The sequence below is a fragment of the Photinus pyralis genome, unplaced genomic scaffold (assembly GCF_008802855.1).
Source record: "Photinus pyralis isolate 1611_PpyrPB1 unplaced genomic scaffold, Ppyr1.3 Ppyr1.4_LG5, whole genome shotgun sequence".
Classification (NCBI taxonomy): Eukaryota; Metazoa; Arthropoda; class Insecta; order Coleoptera; family Lampyridae; genus Photinus; species Photinus pyralis.
This window is the reverse complement of record NW_022170596.1, coordinates 18,483,959-18,498,311: the sequence shown is the minus strand read 5'-3', so window position 1 is coordinate 18,498,311 and position 14,353 is coordinate 18,483,959. Positions and strand designations below refer to the sequence as shown.

General features: G+C 35.2%; 3 protein-coding genes across 6 annotated transcripts; 1 reads left to right on the top strand and 2 right to left on the bottom strand.

Annotated features, from left to right (window-relative positions):
• Window positions 1-3,562: 3,562 nt before the first annotated feature.
• LOC116172052 (zinc finger protein 708-like) lies at window positions 3,563-5,688 on the top strand. Of its 4 annotated transcripts, none has more exons than XM_031489159.1 (3): window positions 3,563-3,997; window positions 4,322-4,410; window positions 4,465-5,688. In XM_031489159.1, exons 2-3 carry the CDS (start codon window positions 4,324-4,326, stop codon window positions 5,635-5,637), a joined length of 1,260 nt encoding a protein of 419 aa, XP_031345019.1. In that variant the 5' UTR covers window positions 3,563-3,997; window positions 4,322-4,323; the 3' UTR covers window positions 5,638-5,688. The 4 variants fall into 4 exon arrangements, with proteins under 4 accessions (XP_031345019.1, XP_031345018.1, XP_031345017.1 ...); XM_031489157.1 differs by lacking the exon at window positions 3,563-3,997 and adding an exon at window positions 4,016-4,272; XM_031489158.1 differs by having other exon boundaries at window positions 4,322-5,688.
• A 1,992-nt stretch (window positions 5,689-7,680) lies between these two features.
• On the bottom strand, window positions 7,681-8,746 carry LOC116172057 (28S ribosomal protein S2, mitochondrial). The gene is made up of 2 exons (XM_031489164.1): window positions 8,441-8,746; window positions 7,681-8,396 (listed from the first exon to the last, which is right to left on the bottom strand). Exons 1-2 carry the CDS (start codon window positions 8,532-8,534, stop codon window positions 7,732-7,734), a joined length of 759 nt encoding a protein of 252 aa, XP_031345024.1. The 5' UTR covers window positions 8,535-8,746; the 3' UTR covers window positions 7,681-7,731.
• Window positions 8,747-9,841: 1,095 nt separating this feature from the next.
• On the bottom strand, window positions 9,842-13,168 carry LOC116172051 (putative RNA polymerase II subunit B1 CTD phosphatase RPAP2). The gene is made up of 7 exons (XM_031489154.1): window positions 12,907-13,168; window positions 12,747-12,858; window positions 12,523-12,687; window positions 12,350-12,474; window positions 10,319-10,969; window positions 10,122-10,271; window positions 9,842-10,077 (listed from the first exon to the last, which is right to left on the bottom strand). Exons 1-7 carry the CDS (start codon window positions 12,981-12,983, stop codon window positions 9,888-9,890), a joined length of 1,470 nt encoding a protein of 489 aa, XP_031345014.1. The 5' UTR covers window positions 12,984-13,168; the 3' UTR covers window positions 9,842-9,887.
• Window positions 13,169-14,353: the final 1,185 nt, after the last annotated feature.

The following is a 14,353-nucleotide window of genomic DNA, read 5'->3' as shown; positions in this document are numbered from 1 at the left end:
ATCATGTATTTCGAGGTACTTTTTAACATTTGTTCTATAATCACACGTAGCACATTTAAAATCTGTAGAAATTTTATGTATTAAAAGATGTTTTTTGAAGTAACTCACAACATTTGTCGCATAATTACAATCACCACATTTAAAATCTTTAGAGACTTTATGTTTTAAAAGATGTTGCTTGAAGTTGCTTATATAATTTGTCCCATAATCACAATCATCACATTTAAAATCTTTAGAAATTTTATGTTTTAAAAGATGGCGTTTGAAGTACTTTTTAAAATTTGTCCCATAATCACAATGGGCACACTTAAAATCATTAGACACTGTTTTACACGGCGTTATACGGACACGTTTAGAGTGCTGCTGTACTTCTTCATTATAAAGAAATGTAGAACATGGTGTACTGATGGTATTTTCGTCTTTTATCGTCACCAAAACATCGTTGCTTACTGAGATGTGTCCCTGAAGAAAGGAATGGATTTCTTCTTCTTGTTTTGGTTCTATTTTAATTAGGGTGTCATCTCCATCCATACCTAACAACAATGTAATAAATAAATGTGTTAAAAACCTGTTTGGTTTATCAAAAATCTATTTTGGTATCAACAAGATGCCAATGCCAGGCAACCCATAGACATATGAATGTCATGTGTATGGTATGGCCGTATGGGGCGTGTTTTATTTATGTATGGGGCAACCACAGAGTTGTATATAAGTAAATAGAGAGGCAGTACATACGACCTGCGCGTGGAAAAATAACTCCAACTACAGTGGCCGACTTTTAATGGCGGAGCCGTTGGGACTCATGCGCAGTGCGTGAAAGGGAATCAGCACGATTTTTGGGTGCATTCAGTTCTTAGACCATATAGTACATGGACTGCTAATTGTAACTAAAATATGGTCAAGGACGTCGCCTGGGTATGTGAGTTTCAGGGTAAACGAGTCTGTCCGAAGTTGTCCGATGAGACACGATTTGAGACTGTCAACCTATAAATTAACAAACGTCAATTAATTAATCGCCTAGATATCCCAAAAAAAGCAAACTTGTTCTTATTTGTGGACGTATAGCAAATAATGAAGAGTATTTAAAGCTTCCCGTACTACGTGGTTACTAGAAAGTTACTCTTTACGCGATCCGAGTGGTGTTCATACGACTTTAGTTTACCCTGAGATTCACATACCCACGACTACAGTGCCCTCTATCCGTGACCACCCATTTTGTATTGAAAGCATAGGGCGAATAGCAGTCCATGTACTATATGGTCTAAGATTCAGTTACATAATCACAAAACAAAACAGCAATAACTTTTCAGATGCTTCAGATTCATTTGTAAACAGACGGTTTGGAGTAATAATTTAAGCATTTAAGCATGCCCATTACATTATACTCTTTACCGCCATTTCAATGTTTAGTAGGCGACGATCTGTACATAAATAAAGGATATTTTAAAATGCTCCTGGAAAAGTGCAAGAAAAGATCAAATATATGGGTGGAAGGAAAACTCTTCGCAAGCAATTGTTGAAATTGGTTTTCGATACAAGAAGTGTCGGGACAAACGTAGGTTGGTAATGGAAAGAAGTGACATTGTAGTATGGCCTCGAGTATGGCATCTCGTTATTTAAGAAGATTAAAAGAAAATGAACAACCTGAATGTGACAAGAAACCCGTTATATACTTGGACGAAACCTATATTCACCCATCGTACGGAGTGAGTAAATGCTAACAATCAGATGAAGTATCGGAAGTTTATAATAGGGCTGGTCAGAGGTACATCGTAGTATGCTGGTAGTCGTTCTGGTTTTGTAGAGGATGTCGCACAGTAAATCGGGGGATTATTACGATGATATGAATCATACCAACTTTATGCAGTGGTTAGAGAAGCAGCTTATACCAAATTTACCAGCAAACTCACGTACCTTATTAGTGTTCAAATAAATAAGCCACCAACAATGAATAATCATAAGGAAGTGATACGTTCTTGGTTAGAAGCAAATATCATTCCTACGAGAAATGAATTTATTGACAATGTACAATTTATTGTGAACACCGGCAGTTCCGATGATGATTAGTGGTCAAGTGACGATAATGAATGAAAAAAGTTAAAGATTGTGTGTTAATTTAGTCAATGTGAGTGTTATTAATTTCAATGTGATTGTTTCAATAACTGTCCATATTTACACAGCAGAAGTGCATCAGAATTGTAAATTGTGTTGAACATGAACATCTAACAATCTTAAATGTGTTTACGTTTTGTAGAAATTTATTAATTTTACTGTTTCCCCTTGAAGTAATGCAACTCATATCGCGTGGCCCACTTATTTATATTTAGTAGAGTCAAATTTTGCATGAGAATGTACAGTCTAAATATCCAACGTCCTCGGACACGCCCTGTCAGGAACCTTCTGAGCGTGGTGCCACTGTACATACCCTCTGCCGATGCTCCATTTTTGAGATATTTGAGTTATTGGCATTTGAAGTTTGTCGACTTTGTGGCTACCCGTATTCAAACTGTGTTTTCGGCATTGCACACCTGAAATTTTGTCCCGCACCAAAATAAAATTTCAACTTATTTTATTCTTTCATTGCTATTTTTATACTCACTGAGTGCATAAATAGATCTTTAAACTCGATCGCACGACAAATATACGATTTCCTTTATACCAGAATCTCAAAAATCTTTTCTCGATTCTGATGTTGTAAGCCCCTTACCAGCTTTGTATTGTAGTCTACTGTATTAAAAGTTCTTAACGACTGTAATGTTTCTTATTTATTCAAGACAGTGTTAACAATATCATTCACCACACATTGAATTTCTTTTCAATTTTTGTTGCAATGAAAAACCATATTATTCTCAAGCCGAACCTGCTTTAAGGATCATTTAATTTGAAGCCGGTTCTGTTGTCGTTTACTGCGCACACTCACCAACGGCCTGCGCAAGGTTCAATTGGAGTCAATTTTTCGCTATAAGACTGTCTCTCTATTTACTTATATACAACTCTGTGGGGGCAACCTGGGGCAACTAGACATTACTGAGTAACTAAAGTCCCTATGAGTACAGTTCCCACGCCAAGCATATAGCGTGCTGCACGAGTGCAATTTTTACGTTCTCTTGGTAATTTTAGGGCAATTTTCTGTGTTCCATTGGCAAATGTGATGCAACAATTACGCACTCAGTGCAAATTTCGACGCACGAGGTTCGTGAGCTCGTGGAGCTGCTTGTTAACAAATTTTCAAAACAAACGTGTGACAATTTGAATTTGTTTCTTGCGTTGGGAGAGTTTTTTGTCGTCATTTAGCGATAGCGAAGATGATGAACTAGCCATAACTTCTATTTTACAAAAAGTTGCACTTACTCATTAAACTGAACGCCAAAAATTGGTCCTTTACAGGAATTTCAAATTTATATTCCTCATCGTTTATCATAAATAATACTGAAATCGTTTGTCATTTTTTTGAATAGAGATTTGTCGATTACCTAAATCTAAAATGAGGTTATGGACAAATGACAACAAATATTTACGAATATTTATGTTCCATTGAGAGCAATTTTCACATGCATTTCTTCAGTTTCTCGTGCAACACTCGTGCAGTACGAGTTTTGCCAATCGAAAACGCTAATAGTTTTATACTTAGATCATGTTGTTTTTATGATCTAAGGTTTTATACAATGGTGTAGTTAATTAATCATGCCTCAGGGTAAATCTGTGCAAGTAATTATTTGGTTGTATTTAATATTTAGGTCGCTTTGGATATGCAAAAACAATATCAAAATCTACAATAAATGCGCCTGCCTGTATTGCCAGTGAACCTTCGTCTATTGTTATTTTTTAATCAGAGAAGTGAACACAGTTACTCTTCTGTAAATGCTCGTCCACTGTAGTTTAGTTATCTGGCAACCACAGAATAATACTGGCAACGTTGGACTGGACGGCTGGAGTAGGTATCTGAATCTGTTACGTGCCCTTTAATGTTTAAAGAACATGTAAATCTATAAATTTGGTAAGTGTCTACATTTTCCTTACATTTGCTTTTGCATTAAAGTTTTTAATGAACGAAATAACGAATTTCAAACTAAACGGATATTTCACTGTACAACTTTCACTGAGTATTAGATTTTGTTCGAATACCATTGAAAGATGACAAAATTTGTATTTGTCTAAGAACCAGAGGTTACTTTTTAATAATAAAGCAAACAAGTAATATGCATAATAATATGTTTCACAGTAGTGAAATTTCCTGTACATACTATTACTACAGATACTGTATCAAAAATGGTAAAAATAATGAGTTGTACACATTTCTTAATAACATTATTGTTCTTAGGAATGGATGGAGATGATGATACACCACTTGTCAAAACCGAACCAAAACAGGAAGAAGAAATCCATTGCTCTCTTGAGGGAAACGTTTTGGTGAGTAATGAAGCTGTGGTTACAATAAAAGATGAAATTACTAATCGCGCGCAGTGCTCTAAATCTCTCTATAATGAAGAACTACACCAACATTCCGACTTTCAACATCACCTTTTAGCTCAGTGTAACACAGTGTCTAAAGATTTTAAATGTGTTGATTGTGATTATGAGACAAATCATAAACGCAACTTCACACGACATCTTTTAAAACATAAAGTTTCAAAGGATTTTAATTGTGCCGATTGTGATTATGGGACAAATGATAAACCTAACTTGAAACAACATCTTTTGAAACACAAAGTTTCGAAGGATTTTAAATGCGCTGATTGTGATTACGGGACAAATAATAATCGCAACTTCAAACAACATCTTTTGAAACATAAAGTTTCGAAGGATCTCAGATGTGCTACTTGTGATTATGGGACTAATAATAAACGCAACTTCAAACAACATCTTTTAAAACATAACGATAGGAAGGAATTTAAATGTGGCGCTTGTAATTATGGGACAAATAATAAACACCTCTTCAAACAACATCTTTTAAAACATACAGGTTCTAAGGCTTGGAAATGTGGTAATTGTGATTATGAGACAAACAACAAGTATTACTTTAACCAACACCTTTTAGATCACAACATTTCTAAAGAGTTTAAATGTGCTAATTGTAATTATGAGACAAACAATAAATATATCTTTAACCAACATCTTTTAAAACATAAAGTTTCGAAAGATTTTAAATGTGCTGTTTGTAATTATGGGACAAATTATAAATGCAACTTCAAACAACATCTCTTAAAACACAAAGTTTGTCACGATTTTAAATGTGCTGACTGTGATTACGGCACAAATGATAAGCCTAACTTTATACAACATCTTTTAAAACATAAAGTTTGGAAGGAATTTAAGTGTGCCCAGTGTGATTATGGGTCAAATGATAAATACAACTTCAGACGACACCTTTTAACACACAAGGTGTCTCAGGATTTTAAATGTACTGATTGTGATTATAAGACAAACAATAAATATAACTTTAACCAACATCTTTTAAAACATAAAGTGTCTAAGGATTTTAAATGTGCTAATTGTGATTATGGGACAAATCATAAACGCAACATCAAGCGACATCTTTTAAATCATAAAGTTTCTAAGGATTTCAAATGTGCTGATTGTGATTTTGGCACTAATAATAAATACTACTTCAGAAATCACCGCTTGAAACATATCTAAAAATTCAAATATCTAATTATGCGATTTAGACAAATAAAAATTATTTTTTTACTTTTAAGAGTCTTCTTTACCTAAGCGCAACTTTTTTACATTATGGTGTATAGATGATTAAAGTTGCGAGAGACAAGATGATCTTGCTTTTTCAACTCCTGTCTTGGTTCTTAGTTAGTTCCCGCTGACACTGTCTGTGGAGCGGCGCCACTTGCTACACTCAAATTGTTGATTTACCGCCTGCCAAGATACAGACTTTATATACAAAAAATATGATTTCATTTTTTGGGGTAATGTTTAGAAGTAACTTATCTAGGAAACTGGGTTTACTTTTTCCATAAATCGTCTAGATCGAGAGTAAAAAAATAAAATGAATTAACGCAATAATTTGTGCAAAACATCTAATCTTTAAATAACCGGTATTCAGTTGCTATAAACTTTTTGATAAAAATAGTCCCAACATTTTGTAGATAAAGGTCTAAATTTATAAAATAGTTAAAACAACTTGAGTTTTTATGGCGGGCGCTCTTATGGAAATTTACATTGGATGCAGTGGGTACAGAAGACTCATTAACACATAAAGTTTCCAACGATTTTAATTTAACATTTGTTCTATTTGTACATTCATTATACATATAAAGAACAGTCCTTTTATAATTCTTTACATTTGTGCAGAACATAAAAGTAAGGTATTATATTAACAGAAATTGGAAAGCCTCTTATTTTTGTTATCCCGTGTACCTACGATTATTTTCCTGCACGAGGTCGGAGAGCTCGTGGAGCAAATTTTCAAAATAAAAGTGCGCCAATTTGAATTTGTTTCTTGCGTTGGAGAGTTTTTTGTTGTCATCTAGCGATAGCGAAGATGATGAACTACCCATATAACTTCTACTTTACAAAAAGTTGCATTTACTCTTTAAAGTGAACGCCAAAAATTGGTTCTTTACAGGAATTTCAAATTTATATTCCTCATTGTTTATCATAAATAATAGTGAAATCGTTTCAGTCATTTTTTAAGAATACAGATTTGTCGATTACCTAAATCATTGTATAAATACAAATCTAAAATGAGGTTATGGACAAATGACAGCAAATATTTACGAATATTTATGTTCCATTGAGAGCAATTTTTACATGGATTTCTTCAGTTTCTCGTGCAACACTCGTGCAGTACGAGTTTTGCCAATCGAAAACGCTATTAGACACAGTGTATATTGAAATTATGCTCTATGGTTTCAGCCGGATGGTAAACCCGCGCACAACACCCTAATCGTGCGAGAATACCTATCGGACAAATTTTTCAATGTTCCAGGAAATTTGTTCGATAGGTATTATCGCGCAATTAGGGCGTTGTGCGCGGGTGCACCATCCTGTTGAGACCAACAGTTTCCAACTTTTGTTTTTTGTGTGTGCCGTATATCGCTGTATTAGTAATAAAAAATGCTATTACAGTGTGTACTTTTTTTACGGTTCTTATAAAAAATAAAGTTGATGATATAATAAATTGGTTTATTATTTTTTTTTGTTATACTCGGATATCTATTTTTTTTTCTGATGTCTACTTTTCTAACCGAGGTTCAGTGGAAGAACAAAAATAATTTGAACTGCGCCTCAAGATCGTCTTTTCCTAGGTTTTCTTTGTTTTATCTATTCTGTGTATCTTTTATATGTTGCGTGGTAGGAAAAGTCAATAAAGACCTTTGTTATTATTACATATATTAATTTTTATATGGTTTAGCGTCTATGAGAATACAGCAATTTTAGGGCACAATCTGAATTCATAATGAAGCCAATAAGGTTTTTAGCATCGTCAACATGGGGAGTATGGTACTGTCATACTGAAGTCCCAAAATACTTTCTTCCTTTGTCTCTTCTTGCATGTTAGTTGTAAGTGCCGTCAGACTTATTGATGTGTTCTAATGCTGTTTGATACTTACTTGACAGTTCAATTTTGCCGAGCGCTGATGCCTTGCGATACAATCTGTAGCATTTCAAAGAGAGAAATACTAAATTCTATAAAATGAGGATGCTTGGAATGGATCAACATACACATTGCATTTTCTATCATCATTTATTAAACCTACACATACAAAAACATTACATTTACCCAGCCGAACTTGCAGACAGATGCTCTTTTCGCTTATCTTTCCCTCTTAATATAGCAGCCTTAAACAACTTGCAATACAGCTGAATTGCTGCAGTTGAATCGTCATTACCAGGCACGGGATATGTAATCATATTGGGATTGCTATTGGAATCGACTATACCAATTGTTGCTATTCCCATTTTTGCCGAATCTCGCACCGCCGTATGTTGCATAAGAATGTCGTTCAAAGTACTCAAAAAAATGCACAAATCAGGTAAACGTGTGACCGCTCCAAACTGATGCGTTGAATTTGTAAAAATGCCACCGCGCCAGAACCTCGTATGTGCGTATTCCCCACACTCCAATGCGGTTTTCTCGACAATGTGCGCATTCTGCGCGTTTCTTAGAAAAAACACAATTATGCCGTCGCGATAGGCTATATGGGCCGCTATATTTAATGCTCTTCGTAAATATACAGCCGTCTTGTCCAAATCGAATATCAGGTGGCCTAAACGTGAGCCGTAAATGTAAGGAAGCATTCGTTCGTCCAACGATCCCTCTTTATGGCCGTAATGGACGCGTGCATCGAATAGGTCCTTTACTGTAAATAGATTGTGAACGTTAAAGTAATCTGGGGATCCTAACAGAGGGTCATTCAGGTTTGCCTTTGGTATAGGGGTACCTACAAAAAATGTTAGTAAACAAACTTTGAACAAATAAAACAACCAGGTTCCGCAATTGTTGGATTCAGCACTGCTGATGTAGCATAGGTTCTCAGGGCCGAATGGGACAATCGCGCTGTGTTTTTAAAGATGAACATTTTAATATGTGCTAAATTTGATCTTAACCTAAAAAATGTTATTTCTTTTTTCGGGCATTTAATCGGTGACTCAAGCACCGTACATAAATAGACTGTGATTCGGCAACAATGTACAGGGTATGTATACGGTACAGCAACGTGTACAAGTAACTTTTTGGAATTGTACGCGATTCCTTCATAGACGTATGAGATTAAACCATATACAGGGTGACAATTTGAAAACTTACCATCCCCCATATCTTAGTAAATAAACGAGATATTTAAAAAAAATCAAAATCCGTTTCGGTAATTCGGAGGGGGAATCACAATGACATAGTTGGCGACGCACCCCCTCCAACCCCCTGCGCCCCAGCCACCCCAACTTTTAAATCTTAAATAGTGACCCCCCCTGTGTGATATGTCGTTGGAAAGCTCTGAAAAAATGCTTTCCAACCATACCAAATAGTATTACATTTAGGTTAGCAATTATCGTGCAAATCAAAAAATAAACTAATATGATACATTTGAAATCTGTCGTATTTAAAACGCAACCGGCGAACATTAGACGAACTAAGAGAGAGAATAATTCAAGAATGTCGAAATATTGCAAAAGCAACATAGAAAAGGTTCGACAAGAGTTTGAGAATAGATTATAACTGGCGATCAAAAATGAGTTGCTGTCGAGTCGGCTTTGGAAGTCCAAGTTAAATACGATTTTCCATGTTTATTTTTTTATTTGCACGATAATTACTAACCTAAATGTAATGCTATTTGGTATGGTTGGAAAGCATTTTTTCAGACCTTTCCAACGACGTATCACACATGGGGGGTCACTATTTAAGATTTAAAAGTTGGGGTGGCTGGGGCGCAGGGGGTGCGTCGCCAACTATGTCATTGTGATTCCCCCTCCGAATTACCGAAACGGATTTTGATTTTTTTAAATATCTCGTTTATTTACGTTTATTAGATATGGGGGGTGGTAAGTTTTCAAATTGTCACCCTGTATATAAGAGAATATATATATGGATTAAACTAGAATGGAACATACGATTTTGCTTGCAGTTATTTCCCTGTTCCATTTAAAAAAAAACGCGTCAACCTGTAGTAGTTCAAATGGGTAGTAGGTGCAATGTACAACTGGTACCTTCAAATCTACCGCCCTGCAGATAAATTTCAAAAATGGTCTAAAGAGATGAAAATTGAAATTATAAATTTATACAAAGGTCACAACACTGCAATACAAGTCCGCGATTTACTTGCAGTCCAAAATTGTATGTTCCAATGTAAGATAAACACTGTATGTTATCTTGGACAGAAAAATCAATGAATGGGTAATGAAAATGGTTATCATTAAACATTATTCCATACACTTATTCATTTCTCATCTGAACAGCGCTCTACATTTAAATAATTTATCAAAAACATATCAATGTCCTCAATACTTTTAAGTAAATCATTGATCATAATCTCCACCCTACGCAATGAGAGAACGGTTGCTTGAAGAAAGCCACTAAACTCCTTCGATTGAAACAACTCCTTTATTTGCGCATCACGAATACTCAACCTGCAAAAAAAAGGTTACTCCCAACTCCTAACAATAAATCTCACATTTTTATCAGAATCAACGCTATCAGACTCCATTCCACAGGCTGAAAAACAACACTGTACGCGTGGAGAGAAAATGTCCTCACAAGCAATTCGATCTTTGTCAAGGTAACTGCGGATTCCACACCTAGATGCTCCACCAACGTTTTTATTCTAAAATAAAAAGCTTAGCGACAATCACAACCGTCGTTGGTACATACGCAGTGTTAATATTGGTTAAGAAAATTTCTTGGCGGACGAGATTTGGGGATTCTCCCATTGTGAGCGAATCACCATCTTCGCTCTTGCTGACATCGTAAGTTTCGCCACTATAAAAAGAGCGCACCTTAACACTTATATCTTTGCTATCTTTCTTTAATTGACTGTAAGTCGGAACGGGTTTTAATTCCTGATGAAATGTCATCTTGTCTTTGTCACGACAGTCCACTAGTTCCAATTTTCGACATAATTGGTTAAGTTTTCTTTGTGTTAGTACCTCTGATGACGGTATGGGTAGGTTTAGCTTCAATGCTCTTTCGCGCACAAGCTCCCGACCGAACAAGAAAACGTATGTATCTAACGATAGCCATTCTAGAATGTACTTTTTTAATGTTGCTGAGCGATTGCGTTTTGTAGTCTTCGGCTGGGGCTGTTTCAAAACATGACGTGCATAATCACTAGAAGTCTGAGAATGTGGTGGCGGTTCTTTTGTAGGTGTATGCGCCTTCTTATTGTCTTCTTGCTTTGCTTTCTCGTCCGCGTTAGTCATTTCATGTAGAGAAGCTTCTGCAAATGAATAGGACGAATCAAACTGCACCTCTTCTTTGTCTAAAATATTCGTGTCTGAGTTTACATCGTCACCTGGGAGGCCCCTAAAATATAAATTCTGTACAGAATGCAGCCTAAAAGAATCATGATGTTAAAAATAGCTGAGATTGGTGTTTAAGTAACTTCTTGAAATAAAATAAAAGCGATTTTATCGAAGCGAATTAAAAAAAGTCTATCTAGTAAGTGATACAGTGACTTTAAAGAGACCTATAGAGACAGTGATTGGTCGTTGGGTCGGGTCGCCATATTGGAGCTAAATTTCAAACTGGCCAATAGAAAGCCTCCAAAACGGCGCGGTACACTCCATGCTATAATTATTAATTATACTGTTTTGACAGTGTCACCTGTGATTGTCACGGCTTCTCGTTACTATAATTACACTTTGCTTCTTGTATTTGCTTTATTTTACGTTTTCTGTCTCCAGCTTTATATAAAATCGATTTTTAAAGACGCATATAGCTTGGATTTACGATATTATAAGGTATGTAATTCGCTTAAAGTGTTTTTAGATGTAAAACTGTGCCTAACCTTACTACTGGTAATTGATGTAAAAATTTTTTCAGAAGCAAATACCTAATGAGTTTAGATAGAAAACTGGTTAGAGAAGCAGCTTATCCGAAATTTAGCAGCAAATTCAATTATGGTTATGGATAACGCAATTGAGATCATATAAATACGCTTGAATTGGTTTAATGTTTAACATTGATGATTGCTGAAGCACCAGGAATATTGATCTCTGGTACTCCATGGACTAAATTAACGTGTTTTTGTCTTCCATTTATGGGACTAAAGTAATACTTTTTATCCCGGAAGGGGGAAGGGACAAGAAGTGACAGAACACACTGAAATGTCAAACACAATTTCATGATTAATGGTTACCTTTATATGTACAATTTGAATATTGCACCATAATAAATTATGGTTGAAATTATGGTATAAATACTTATTATACCGTTTTCCATATATCTTTTTCCCATAGGTTGTTCTGCACTGCAAATCTTTACTTAAATAAAACTGACACTTATTATTCTACGGTCACAATTTGACATGACAACGTATATTGATCCTACAATCAATTTTTTAGCTCCAATATGGCGGATTATGATAAGTTGCCGCCACTGTCCTTATAAAGTCACTGTAGTAAGTGGCATCAAGAATCAAGTGGACGACAATTACATTCTGCTAGAAGAAAATTTGCACTTTCAGCAAGATGGGGCTCTGTCTGTTAGATAATGGCTTAATCGCCTATATCCTTATAGTAAATGGATTGACAGAGGGGGTGCCATGGTCTCCCGATTTTATTCCACTTGATTTAACGGTAGTGTATGACTCCATACGACTATCTTTTTGAAATTTTTGATTTTGTATCAAAACTCTTTCCCATCTCTAACTATAATACCACATGACCTCCATTGTATACTTACTTATCTGTGACGGGTAGAAGAGTATACGTAGGTAAAACCTCAAATGAACGCAGCCACAGTGGACTATCATCGATTTGTTTTTCAATATGCAAACTAGCTTTGTAACAAAAATTACTGCAATGTTTCTACAAGCAATCTCTTGCAAATTGTGTAATTTCATTGTTGTCAATTACCTTACGATTAGTAATATCATAGACTTTATTATTCTTGGAATCTATGCTAAATCTCTTCGCGGTCATTTTCGGAATTGTGTTATTACACAAACAATATCCGCACAAATTCATAATGCTACGTTCTTCCACAACATCTTGGTAGTATGAACGGTTTAAAAAGTTGATCTACAAGTATTCAAATCAAAATTCAATTGAGCTACAACGTAGATCAAGTGATGACGTACACATCGCAGAAAGACTTCGGATCGTACTTTTCCTTCTATGAGGAACTCGAGCAGTTTCATAGCTCGTGACTCGCATTCTTTTTTCTTTAATAGTGTTGCGGTTATGTTGTCTCTAAAAGGCGGTATGTGAATTGTATTGCTTTTGGTATTGCAAATATACTTAGTAGGCTTGTCTGGAAGTCGATCGGTTGGAGCATCAGATATAAAGTGAAGATAATCACCAAGCGAATCATTCATTTTGATTCAAGAGTTTAACATTAAAAAAACTAAATTCCTTTGCAGTAGTACTGTCTCTGTAACCCACTTCCTCGGTATTGTTCTCTTTCCATGGGAATGCTTCTAAATATTTTTATTCTCTTATAACCTATATAACACAGAACAGAACACCTCTACCAAGCCACTTGCTCCGAGACCATAGACATATATGTTATCACACTTAAACTTCGACATGACTCCCGAAAAAGCGCATGCGTTATCGCTTTTAGTATGTACAGGGTGTAATTCGAAAAGTGGAACATGGGGGTTTAACATGGGAAATTACTTTTTCTTTGCGCAAACGTTTCCTAATTATTTTACGCAAAAATACTTCAAATAAAAGTTATAGAGATATAAATTCTGCATCTAAATCATGTGAAACGATTATTCTACCTCTTCTTGTACGCGAAAAAATTAATTATAAAGATTCTGTTTTCACGAGTTTTTAGTCTAAGTAGCTATGGACTATGATAAAAACCACCACCAAATTGTAATTGTTATACAGGTAATACAGGGCGATTGATATCAGTTGTATTTTTTAAAATAGAACAACCTGTATATTATATTGCATTTTATGATTTCTTGATTCATTTTAGTTTAGTCGCAATTCATTTTTTCCAACGTAGATGTCCACTCAACATTGAAAATTATCGCAGTTATAAAACTTAGAAGGCAGTGTAATCATTGTACCATTGGTTATTCATACTATGCGATCACAAATGAGTTGCTGTCAAGTCACCTTTGAAATTTTTGTTTACATTAGGAAATTGTACCTACTTAACTTGAACTTCCAAAGGCGACTCGACAGCAACTCATTCCCCGTTACAAACTTTGTCATTCCTCCAATGGTAAAATTCAGTAATCAAACAAAATCTAATGACCCGTGGAAGTAGAACATTTAAAATCCTTAGCAACTGCATGTTTTAAAAGATTGTTTGAAGATTTGTCTTATAATCACAAGTAGCACATTTAAAATTCTTAGGAACTACAGCAACACACTCTACAATAGTTAGTTGAACCTTAGATCATTCAGGGCCGGTTGTACAAAGGCAGTTTAAACCTCGCTTGGAATTAACCAGTGGATTATAAACGTCAAATTTCAACCAATCATATGTCTTAATCCATTGCGTTAATCTAAACGAGGTTTAAACTGCCTTTGTGCAACCGGCCCTCAATGATATTAACTAGTGTTTAGTAAGTTTTAATACAATTTTTTATTTAATAATAATATTTTATAGTGTGTTGTTTTAACTGTGTGTATAATACACACAGGCGCTAGAGTATGCTTCCTAGTTCCTGGTGGGCACTGGGCATGCGCATTTTGTGTACCTAGATTTGGTTGTTTCTAAAAA

What these genes read in the sequence shown, in the direction of transcription:
- LOC116172052 (XM_031489155.1), top strand. Translation starts at nt 4,200, where the DNA reads ATGCATAATAATATGTTTCACAGTAGTGAAATTTCCTGTACATACTAT. An exon ending in CAGATACTGTATCAAAAATG is followed by an intron (nt 4,273 to 4,321) that starts GTAAAAATAATG and finishes TATTGTTCTTAG; the next exon opens with GAATGGATGGAGATGATGAT.
- LOC116172057 (XM_031489164.1), bottom strand. Translation starts at nt 8,534, where the DNA reads ATGTTCATCTTTAAAAACACAGCGCGATTGTCCCATTCGGCCCTGAGA. An exon ending in TCCAACAATTGCGGAACCTG is followed by an intron (nt 8,397 to 8,440) that starts GTTGTTTTATTT and finishes CATTTTTTGTAG; the next exon opens with GTACCCCTATACCAAAGGCA.
- LOC116172051 (XM_031489154.1), bottom strand. Translation starts at nt 12,983, where the DNA reads ATGAATGATTCGCTTGGTGATTATCTTCACTTTATATCTGATGCTCCA. An exon ending in ATGATATTACTAATCGTAAG is followed by an intron (nt 12,475 to 12,522) that starts GTAATTGACAAC and finishes GATTGCTTGTAG; the next exon opens with AAACATTGCAGTAATTTTTG. An exon ending in GCGTTGATTCTGATAAAAAT is followed by an intron (nt 10,078 to 10,121) that starts GTGAGATTTATT and finishes TTTTTTTTGCAG; the next exon opens with GTTGAGTATTCGTGATGCGC.